The 11,561-nt window shown below is 40.3% G+C and overlaps 1 protein-coding gene across 2 annotated transcripts; it reads left to right on the top strand.

The window, feature by feature from the left end:
• Nucleotides 1-7,379: 7,379 nt before the first annotated feature.
• On the top strand, nucleotides 7,380-10,277 carry LOC147452358 (UBP1-associated protein 2C-like). 2 transcript variants are annotated; one of them, XM_086518078.1, is made up of 7 exons: nucleotides 7,380-7,498; nucleotides 7,658-7,825; nucleotides 8,519-8,639; nucleotides 8,907-9,050; nucleotides 9,149-9,345; nucleotides 9,423-9,498; nucleotides 9,581-10,277. In XM_086518078.1, the coding sequence occupies exons 2-7, from the start codon at nucleotides 7,686-7,688 to the stop codon at nucleotides 9,965-9,967; spliced, it is 1,065 nt and encodes a 354-aa protein (XP_086374204.1). In that variant the 5' UTR covers nucleotides 7,380-7,498; nucleotides 7,658-7,685; the 3' UTR covers nucleotides 9,968-10,277. The 2 variants fall into 2 exon arrangements, with proteins under 2 accessions (XP_086374204.1, XP_086374205.1); XM_086518079.1 differs by lacking the exon at nucleotides 7,380-7,498 and having other exon boundaries at nucleotides 7,567-7,825.
• The last annotated feature ends 1,284 nt before the right edge of the window (nucleotides 10,278-11,561 follow it).

Genomic DNA, 11,561 nt, shown 5'->3' with positions numbered 1-11,561 from the left:
CCAATTCCTTGAGGATGTTGGACCCATGGTATACTATCTTTCTCACCTCTCTTGTTTAAGATTTTTTTCTGAACCCCGTCGTCAGTTAAAATCTCAGTCTCCGTCTTCATTACTCTTGTTTGTTTCTTTAGAATCAATACATGGTTAAGATATTATCATGGCTTGGGATGACATATATGGTGGAGGTTCCATAAGTGCTTGAGCAGTCTCAATCATCTCTAACACCAACTTTTTCAACTCCGCATTAAGATAAGTCATCCAGCAATGCTCCATAGTTTGGCACTTGTCTAGTCTTGCTCCATACGCCTTTAGAATTGCTTCCAATGGCTCAAATTTTTTATTGACTAAGATTGAACCTCCTGAACTAGCATCCTTTGGCTCTATTTTTCTTGGATTGTGTTCGATTTTTGGTATTTCTTCTAGTATCACACTAGATGAAGATCTTGTCGGTTGTTGTAATTGCTCTTGAGCTTGTGATAGCTCAGTTGTAATAGCCTTTAGCTTCCTATGATACTGAACTCTAACTCTATATCTCGTAGCTTTCTTTGTTGATTTCACACTTGCGGACTTGTTAGAGTCATTGCTACTTTTCTCTCTTCCCGCTTTCTGCTTCGATTGCACTCTCGTTACAACCTTCAATGGCACCTTTCACATCAGAATCAAAACCACTTGAAGAGGGCATGACCTCTAGAATGCTCACCGTCATTTTTCCTTCCTTATTTGGGTTCTGTGGGCAATCTTGGTACAAATGTTTTTGTCCACAATCATTACATGTCACATTAGGAACATTGTTTGCAATGTTAGCTTGGTCGGTTGGGCAATTCCTAGCCAGATGGTCTCCTTGACCTTTGAAACAAAGTCCTAGGATTCTTTGTTGTCTTGGTTGATGGGCAGATGGTCTCTGAGGATATGCATTTTGTTTAGCCTCTCCTTGATTGGCTATGAACAATATTGTTACCTAACTCGATGTAAACCCTTCACTCAAAGATACGCTACCTATTCTTGACTGAGAATTACTAGAGGATGAAGCGATATTCTCATGGTCATATGACTTCATAATCACTGGTCAATTAGGGTCGTGTGCATGGTGGTACCCATAGCTTTCCTCTTCGTAATACGTGTATATTGGCACTAAAGTGTTCTTTTCTAGGTATTGGTCTGGATACATATACCTCATAACTGTCTGGTCTTCACCCGGTAGTGGCGGTTGGTGTCCCAACATCGGTCTTGGCCTTTCAACTCCTGGTTGTGGATTCATTGTTCCGAAATCATATCTTGGTGGTGGTGGTGTTGGCCTATTCTACTCATACTGAGGATTCATTGGTGGGTTAGGCTGGTATTGTAGGTTAGGCTAATAAGTCCTTTCCCTAACTTGACCCCTATTGTAGTGACATTCCTCACTGGTATGATTTGTTCGCTTATTCTCAATGGCACACCACTTATGTCTATGATATTATGGACACTGATGTGTCATCGAATGATCTCCTCCACATGACAAGCAATTTTTAATGGTGGCATTCTCTGGTTTTGGACTCCCAAAGTCTGATTCATTCTCTTCATAAGTTCATCTACAAGATGATCCATATTCACTTGCTGTTGTATCGGTGTTGTCTTCATTGTATTTGCATCACTAGCTATAGCTTGTGAGGGGTTTCTCTCATGGTGGACATCTCTCAATATATTGCTTAAATCGCAAGGTAGCCTCTCGTATTTTGTCGTTGTCTTTTTGCTTAAAGGAAAAAATTTGCAACACTATATTGTGCTTAATCCCTCACATGGAAAACTCCTCCATGAAGTCTTTTGCAATATTGCTTCTATGTTTCTATAGTCTTCCTTTTTCAAAGGATGGAACCATGTAAGGGTGGTGCCTTCCAAAGTTAGTCCAAAACCTTCAAACTGAATGTGGAAATTTGTGACATGTTCAACTCTCAAAACCTGTTTAAACAATGAAGAATGTGCATGGGATCCCCTAATCCATTATACTTCAATGCCATGCATTATGTGACTTGAGATGGATGCATGGGTTTTGGCTCATTGACATATCTCATCACTCCCGGAGCTCCTAAGATAGTATCCCCATACAATGTAGGTGCTAGTGCTCTAGGTACAACCCTCAATAGTTCTCTCGTAGTCACATCTGGCACTACTTGCTCGGTATGGTGTGGCATAGATGACCCTGTAATGGTCCTAAAGCCACCTCTATCTACAGTTCTCTTTGGATGAGTATCCTCCACTCTGGTTGTTTTATGGTAGAATCTACTCTTCGAATGCTCAATTCTTCTGTCAGCCTTGTCGGTGTTTCAACAACTCCAATTTTAGCTTTTAAAGTTCTTGCCTCTAGGCTTACACTCAAAGCACTGGGTATGGTCAATTGGTCAATCACAAGAATTCCACAAAAAGTAATGTTTCAAAAATCCTCTCTTGATACTGCTTCAAATTTGTATCCAAACTTGTCGAGAACTTGTCTAAGATCAACACACTCTAGCCTATTGAAGCAAAAACAAATACGATCTTCTCTTTTGGGATCACCTTGTATCCATGAACTTTCCTCTGTACATGTTGATATCTTCTCCTATGGATTCTCAATAGAGAGCTATACACATATCATCCGTCAAGGCATGTTTTGTTTTCACGACTCGTGGACTTGCATGAGATGTTCTAAAGATGGCAATGGCCATGATCCAGGCACTGAATCTTTTTGTTTTTTAGATACCACTCATCCAAGGTGATTTTGTTAGGTCTAGATATTCTACCACTTTATAAGCAACATTACTGCAGTCTACATATCTATCATTTGGATCATTCACATTTGGCTCTTCAATGAATTCCACTGGTGGACAATCATCAATTCCACAAACAAAGTGATTATAGGGATATGCATAGATCTTTGACCCAAACTGGTTGTCCACCACCTTCAATGGCACTCTGCTAGAACTAGCTATCTCAGGTCCTTTCTTTTGTAGATCAGAAGCCATTTTGTAGAAACCTGAAGACTCTGAAGTCGTATCAGACACGTAGTCCTCAATGATAGGTTTTAGACTCTGCTATAACTTCTCGATTGATGCTCTCATCAAACGAGACCCCATTCTCGGTATCTCTCTAACCTAGACCTTAAATTATAAAAGTTTCCAGATCTCAAAAGCATGAAATCAAAAACAAATTGAGCGTTTGCACAAACCCAGTCTATTACCTGTTAATGCTCTTTCCAAAAATTGTCAAAACGCTTTTCAACTTGTCCAAAACCCGTTGATCTCCTTTGAATCTTGTGTTCTTAAGAGTCTAGAACATGTGTGAACTATGGATACTCATAAACAATAAACATGTTAAGCCAATCCAAAAAAAAATTGTCTTTTAAGTTTTAGTTGTCGGCTCTTGAATGGTATGTTTCTAGGCAATGTTATGTTGGAAACTCCAACTCTGCTTTGTTCTTAAGGTCTTACCTCAGTTGTTTCAAGTGGTCACGATTTAAAAAAAAATCAAATCTATGTCCAACACTTTTGACTGTTTTCTCTCAGAATTACCAAAAAGCTAGTTTCAGATACTCTTGAACGAAAATGGAATTTCGAGGTCTTAAACGAGTTTTTTTTTGAAATTTTGAACTAGAGAATTGACATAAGCACCAAGCTATATTTTGATAAACAAAAATTAAGAATCGAAGTCCATATGTGGAAGTTATGGCTTTTTTTTTTTGTGAAAACTAGTATTCACTTGCAACACAAAACTACTTGTATCTTGCACTCCCAACGTCCAAATGACATCAAATTTTGATTGTGCACTTAACACACCATGTACTACAAGCACACCAAATTTGAGACCAACTGACAACCTTCACACAAAAAAAAAGAGTTTTTTTTTTCTGAGATGGTCAAAATGGTCATCAACTTTTTTTCAATTCCCTAGGTTCAATAGGGTTACTACACTCCACAGTTCATGTTTCATTCATTTTGGAGTTTTGCTTTGGTCACTAGGTCCAATTCTACATTGTTTTTAGCATGTTTTGGTACTAATATGCACACAATTTGTTGCCAATATGTTCAAATTCAAATTTGAAAAGACAAATAGAGTTGTAATCAAGAGGAGAATGGCCATCCCAAATTTCAGCTAATTCAGAGATACTTGAGAAAAAAATGCGTTTTTTTTTGCAAGGTATTGGTTTTGCAACTTTTTTCAGTTTGTTGGGTTCACTGGGTTCCCCACTCTCTATATATCTTACTTATCAATTTTGGTTCAATTTTGACCGCTTTTGAGTGTTCTAGGCCAATTTTAGCATTTTCTTGCACTTCTAACTTGGATTTGGTTTAGCCTAACGTGCACTATTCCAATTTCAATTTTTACTTGATAAGTTTGATCCTTGCATCAAGGTCCCCCTCTGGTCCAAAACTTGGCCAAAAATTCCCTCTCCAAACAAGAAGTTAGGAAAAATGCGTTTTTTTTCCTGCCTTCTGCTTTTGGCACCTCTTTGCAACTTTTCTCAATTTCAAAGTGTTTTGCCTTGTTTCAAGAGTGCACTCATCAAGTTTCACAATGTTTGGATGTCTGGTTTGAGTTTAACTCCAATTTTAGCAATTTTCTCAATCTGTGAGTTGGGATTTGACCCTACACTCACACTATGTGTTCTAACTCACGTTTGATTTGATGGCTTACTTTCTTGGGTTAAGAAGAATCTTTGTCCCAATTCTTGTCAAGTTATGACTCTTGTAGCAGAGTGTTGGAAGAAAAAAAACGCGTTTTTTCTCTACCCCTGCCCTTGAGTTCAATTTGGTTCCTGACAATTGCATGTAACTTAAGAATCTCAAACAATGTTATACACCTAGTTTTGGTCAAGTTTGATTGTCTTTTTTGCTCTTGTTGTGCTTCTTTCCGGCTCAAATATCTCTATGTGTGAGTATCCATAAATAAGCATGCAATTTCTCAGCACAAACTAGCTTCCAAGAACCCAATGAATGCATGTGCCTAAGCAAAATCCCAAGATTAGACTTTGAGAGCTACCTGAGGAAAAAAACATGTTTATTTTCCTAGGGTTGACTTGTGAACCTATTTTTCAACTTTTGACTTTACAAGTGTGCTTGAATTGGTCAGTGGATGCTCTATGCAAAATTTCACTAAAAATTTTGCAATAAAATATGAGGTTAGAAAAAAACGCGATTTTTTTCTGTTAGCAGACAAAATCATAGTTTTTTCCAGATTTCAATTTTGCACAGGTTGTTGCTATCACTTTAGGTCTAATGTGTCACAAGAAATCAAATTTGCAACAAAAATTGAACTTCTTGGGCGAATTTTCCTCTTTCTTCACTAAGAACTTGACCTCTCAAGCAACTTTTTGCTCACTCCTTTTTACTGATTTTCACACGAAGCATACGACAACAAAATTCTCAGTCAAAATGTGGAATAAAATACCCTACTCCTAAAACAAGAGAAAACAACTCCCAAAGCAACAACTTACTACAAAAACTCTGAAATTTGCATTTTTATTGCGTTTTTCCAGCTTAGTGTGAGCTTTATTGCTATAACAGCCACAGAAGCTACACATTAAGCCCTAAATCTATTCACAATACTCTATCTTTCGACTACTCTTATGGCAAGAAACTCACCACTGAAAACACAAAATCCAAGGATGCCTTAATCTCCAGTTCTATCTGACCGTATATAGCTAGTCTATTTAAGGTAACTCTGCTAGTTTTTGTATGTGTTTACACTAGTTTAGATACTGGTTCCCCGACAATGGTGCCAATGTATGAGGGGTTTCTTTACATAATCTGTCACATCTCACAATGAGACGGTCCCAAGACTTAAATGCAAATCATAGGGAACAAGTGACTCGACTATGGCATGGAGGCATGCCAAGAGGTTGTCAATCTCTTGTTTGAACGCAATATACTCCGTGGAAATAGTCTATGTAACTAATTTTCCTAAGATAACTCTGCCGGTTTTTGTATGTGTTCACACTAGTTTAGGTACTCGTTCGCAAGAAATGGCACCAATGTCTGAGGGGTCTCTTTACAACATCTGTCATATCTCACAAAAAGACGGTCCCAAGACTTAAATGTAAATCCTAGAGAACAAGTGACTCGATTAGGGCATGGAAGCATACGAAGAGGTTGTCACTCTCTTGTTTGAACGCAATACTATATGTGAAAACAGTCTATGAACTCGCTAACTATGAAAAACTTGATTTCTACCTCTACGATTTAATCACACATCTACATGCAAAATCAATAGTAAATCAACTCTGATCAACACCAAACTTGGCGGGCACAATCCTTACTAGGTCGGAAACACTTTTGGACCAACAAACCTAAAATCTGCACACTGAAAAAAATGTGTTTTTTCTAACAACAAAATTACAGGTCATCAGATCTGATGTCGGACACACATAGTAGTGCTCCTAAGCGCTGAGAATCTGATACAATCGATACAATCTCAAAACAATGCTTGGGTAGTAAGACGTGTCACTTGGAGGGTCATGGGAGTTGACGCTTGGATCTTGCAAAACGCTCCTCGAGGCTAACATGCTATTGCTCTCAGCTTTTCGATACGATAATCGTGTGGTGAGGTGCAAAAAGATGAAATTTTGACAGCAAGAGAGTGCTCACGACATACAAAGAAAACCTTATCTGCTTACTTTCGATCATAAAAGTTGATTGTTCCAAACCTTACAAAAATACCTTTTATATTTTGGCTTCGGGTCTTATGTACTATGGCTAAAACTGCTTCAAACATAAGTGACCTATCTTGGCAAATTGTCTAACTTATGATAGAACTTAGAAGCTCATAGCTCCAAATTTTGCATTAATAAAAATTGAACAAAGATCTAATCATATTTTGACAAAAAAATTACAATCACTTTTTGTTACAAGGGCTCAAAAACTTCTCGAGCATCTCCTTTTATGGAGCAGACATTTGTTGTTGGAATCTTCCAAGATTAAAGCTCGACCATCCCTGTGTGTGAGACCTACTTCCCATGTGGCTCACAATTCATTCAAACTTGTCATGGAAGCTTTTACATGCCCATGCATATGCAAGTTGTGGGGGTATCCTCCACGACCCTCCTCCCTAGAAACTAACTTATCTGATGCCATTGAGAGGACAAGAGAACTAATGCATACTCATCTCCACCCATCCACATTGTTTAATAGTTGGCTCTGAGCCCTATCCTAAGAAGCCCATGAACTCATATCCCTAGCCGGCCTTGCCCCCCCTTGTCTTGACAACATGCTACTCACTTTTCGATTTGTTGGGTGGAGAAGCGATAAAAAATCAATGCACAAAGGTGAAGGGAGCTTGGGATGCCTCAACGGAGCTGAACGTAGGGTCATGTATCACGCGTGCTCTAGGACTATGAACGGGAACCTGCCGTTCGTGGGTGGAGAGGAGCTTTTCCCGTTCAGCTCACTCGATTTACTTTTTGGGCGACCAACAACCGACCCTCTTCTCTCGTATAGGGTTAGGAAACACAGCCTGTCTTTCCTGAAATTCACAAACTCACGAGACGACGGAGGTATGTAATTTCTTCATCGCGCTCCTGTGTGTATGCGTACGCGCGCGCGCGCGCGCGCGCGAGAGAGAGAGAGAGAGAGAGAGAGAGAGAGAGAGAGAGAGAGCAGGACTGGGCTCACTTGAAACGAGAGGTATTAAAGGATTCTATGAACTTGTGCAGATTAAGCCTGTATTTCACATAGGAAATCATGGAGTACCCTGCAGAGGATACAAAGAAAAGGAAGCTAGACGAGAGCAACGGTTCTACTCCTTTACTCACTAGGGACGATGTGAGGATGCTTCTTGAACCACTCAGCAAGGAACAGCTTGTTAACTTGCTCATGAACGCGTATGCTTCTTAACCCAAATCTTGAGAAGTGATGATAGCCTACCCTGTTGTATCAGTAGATTCTATTACTATCAGCATCATAGCATGTTGTGGATTCCTCATGCGTTTGTTTGGGCATGCTTTGTGTTGTGCTTTTATATATTTGGGGCATGCTCAGGAATTCGTTCAATGCTTCGTGTTACATGTATGTAACTAAATGCGGCGCAAGCTTGCGGTGCACTTGGCTACTTACATATTTGTGCCGTCTTCTTCCTTTTTCTTATCAGAGTGTTTTAGTCATATGCTGTTTGCTCATTTGCATCTAATTGTAGCCTTCCTTTCTGTTTGATGCGTATTTCTCAATTCTGGTATTTTTTGTTTTACATGTTTTGTCCTTGTATGTATTCTGTATCAGTGATTTGGCTATGTACATGAAAGTGTTTGGTCTATTCTTACTGGGGCCAGTAATATCTGAAGCCGTCATCATCTATGCACATGTAGATATGTGTCATCGAGTCTCTTCGAATTGGAATTGCGTCTACTTTTGTGCTTGTGTAGCTCCCTATTTTATTTCCTCTTGGATTTTCTCTTTTTTCCCCCCTTCTAAGGTGGGACAACAGTCTTTTACTGGTTTTGCTCTATGTCATGCTTGTAGAGTGCACAATGTGCCCGTGACTTGATTGACTGGTCATGCTTGTGGTTGGTATAATGCAGAGGTTTACAATACCCTGCGATTGCAGATGAAATTAGGGATATTGCAAGCAAGGATCCTGCCCATCGGAAGCTGTTTGTGCGTGGGCTGTCTTGGGAGACTTCTTCAGAGACTTTGCGTGATGTGAGTGCATGGATTGCTTGCTTGCCTGTCAGGCTTGTTGATATTGATGTGTTCAGTTGAGCTTTTTGCAGTGCTGCCTTCGAATTGACTGCTTGTTTGTACTTGGCCGCGGTGGACATGCTGCTTGTTTGTGACAAGACCCATTCCTAGGGCATGAGATTTGGATGGGGATGAAAGTTCGCGGTTAAGGCGCCAATATACTAACAGGGCCATGTGGTTGTGTCTTATGGCGTATGGTTTCTTACTAATCTTTGTGTTTGACATCAGGTCTTTGAGCAGTTTGGAGAAATTGAAGAGGGTGCAGTTATCGTTGATAAAGCTACTGGAAAGTCTCGTGGTTTTGGCTTCATCACGTATAAGCACATGGACTCTGCTCAAAGGGCGCTGAAAGAGCCAAGCAAGACGGTTGATGTATGTTTTGCATGGAGGAAGTGGAGAGGCTTTCTTGATTGTCTGTTTTTCATGCTCCAGGAGAGGGCTCCTTGATGTGTGTGATTTTTATGTTCCAGGGGAGGATTACCGTATGTAATTTAGCGGTGTCGGGTACATATGCTCCTGTGGGTGTTGGTGACCAGGCGCACAGGAAGCTTTTCATTGGTGGCCTATCATATGACACTACGACAGAGACATTAATCAATATATTTTCACAGTATGGGGAGATTGAGGAGGGATCTGTAGCTTATGACAAGGCTACAAATAAGTCACGGTATGCATCGAACTCTAATTAACGCAGCGACAGACGAAGATCCGTTTGGTGTATTATTGAGTCTTTGTTGTCTACAGAGGTTTTGCCTTCATGACATACAAAACTGTAGAAGCTGCTCGAAGGGCTCTTGCTGATCCCAACAAGAATATAGAGGCATGTCTTCTGTTTATCACTAACTTAGGTCATTTTGTAGTCGTTTCGATTTAGTTTGGCTGACTTGTGTGTCTTGTGATAGGGTCGTAATGTTGTGATCAAGCTTGCAATGGATGGAATGAAGGATAAACCGCAAGTGCAGATGGTGAATCCTCAGGGTACACTTCTTTCTCCTATGCAGCCTGGGTATGCTGTGAATCCCAATATCGCACCTTATCCAAGAGCGCAGCTTCAAGCAGCAGCAGGGCCTCTAGGGGCTTATCCTGCCAGCCTGGCTACTGCTTATTCAGGTCAACCGCCATATGCTAATGCCCAGTATGGAGCTGGTGGGGCAGCTGGGCAGTTCGGCTCTGTCGCCTATTCACAGTATGGAGGTGGTTATGCAAACTCACAAGCAGTGCAGGCCGGCTTGCCCACCGGTCCAACCCTTGGCAGTGTTCTACCTGGATTTTACTCTGCCGCACCTTAGGCTTTCTTAAGATCACATTTTTCTAACCTCTTGGTACAGTCTTGGTTTGTGCCTGTACGTGTTGTATTGGCCTCTGAAGGTGTTACGCCTGTTTATGACAAACAAATGGCATGCAGAATGCAGAGAACTGGTTGCAGCTTTGATAAGTCGTGATTTCCCTTGAGGAAATAACTGAGTTGAGGGAAGCATTATAACACGTTGTCATGAGGCTATTCAATCTATTTGGGGTGGTGGCAACTTTAATATGCGTCGCTACAAAGCTTTTCAAACTCACACTTTTGCAATTATGTTTCTGTTTTTCTTTTGCATCTGCAAAAAGCTCTTGTGAGTGTTGGTTTTTAAAGTAAGCTAATATCAAAATGTTGCAGGGTTGTGCATTGGCTATTTTGACTGTTCTTTCTAATTTGGCTGGGTAGCTCTCGTCTTTGTGTAAGGTTGAACAGAATTGTGATAAATTTTATTGGCCGGGTAGGTAGGGTAAGGTGCAACGGCACAAGATCTGCGATAATATCGGCTTTTCTTTAATAGTAGAAAAGGGTTATTATATCGTCTAGGAAGTATTGAGTATGGCTGTACAAATCCGAAAGGGGGTGCGAACCAGTGTTGATGAGTATGGCACTGAGTGCGATGAAATGGATGAGGTCCCTATGGTCAGATGATCGGCTGCTGCTAGTTTCATTGACAAAGATGTATAAATGTAGCCATGGATGATCGCAGCATGAGGTAGGTGGTGGTTTCGTTGACAAGCGATGGTGGCATTTGTCTAAAATGTGCAGTAAAGCAGCTATGGGAATTGAAATTCCTCAATCAACACATGCTCAATGTGGGTTGGCTTGTACTCCCTTCCATGGTCATGGTTGTTTTAAGGGAGTACATCCACATGAAAGGCTGCCTAGGGGGTGTATTTGTTCAAAGGGCTGATGAGTGGGGATGACTCCATAAGAGTAGTCTTTGGAGTACTGTTGAGTAGAATGTGTATTGGTCCTTGGAGTGTTGTTGGCTGTATTGTTTATTGAAAAATGCAAGTATTACCTTTGCATTTGAATGTTTGATTCCACTTTTTTCTTAATGTGCGACTTGTGTTCATCATGGCATTTTGGGGTCACATTGGATGAATATATCCTGCTATATTGGAGTGCTTGCAACATTATGAACAGTATTATAAACGTTTTTTTGATGCCCTTTTGAAGCTGTATTTCCCTCTGGTACGTGAGAAGGAAAGCATTTTCGCACACCCGAACATGCAATACGGTGGGCTATTATTGAAGTAATTTGGTGCATACCAACACGAACATGCAATACGGTGGGCTACTATTATTAAAGTAGTTTGGTGCATCTCAGTGTTGGTACATCAATAGCTGTTTGTCATTACAGTTGATGAAGGATTGGAAATGGTCTTTGGATGATTTCATTTCAAGAACTTTTATCTGGATCACGATGAGACTTGAAAGGCTTTGTGCAGTACGAAGTCTTCTTGTGAAAATAGCATATTATAGATAAAAGAGATGTTAAGTCCATCTCAAAAATTTAATGTTTTATCTTGCATGCTTTATATCCTTTGCTTCAACTAGTTATTGGACAAGGCCTTGCATAA

This window comes from Adiantum capillus-veneris, chromosome 8 (assembly GCF_014529385.1).
Source record: "Adiantum capillus-veneris isolate H3 chromosome 8, ASM1452938v2, whole genome shotgun sequence".
NCBI lineage: Eukaryota > Viridiplantae > Streptophyta > Polypodiopsida > Polypodiales > Pteridaceae > Adiantum > Adiantum capillus-veneris.
The sequence above is the reverse complement of the archived record's forward strand: the minus strand, read 5'-3'. Positions and strand labels throughout refer to the sequence as shown.

What these genes read in the sequence shown, in the direction of transcription:
- LOC147452358 (XM_086518078.1), top strand. Translation starts at nt 7,686, where the DNA reads ATGGAGTACCCTGCAGAGGATACAAAGAAAAGGAAGCTAGACGAGAGC. An exon ending in GTTAACTTGCTCATGAACGC is followed by an intron (nt 7,826 to 8,518) that starts GTATGCTTCTTA and finishes GGTATAATGCAG; the next exon opens with AGGTTTACAATACCCTGCGA. An exon ending in ATCCCAACAAGAATATAGAG is followed by an intron (nt 9,499 to 9,580) that starts GCATGTCTTCTG and finishes GTCTTGTGATAG; the next exon opens with GGTCGTAATGTTGTGATCAA.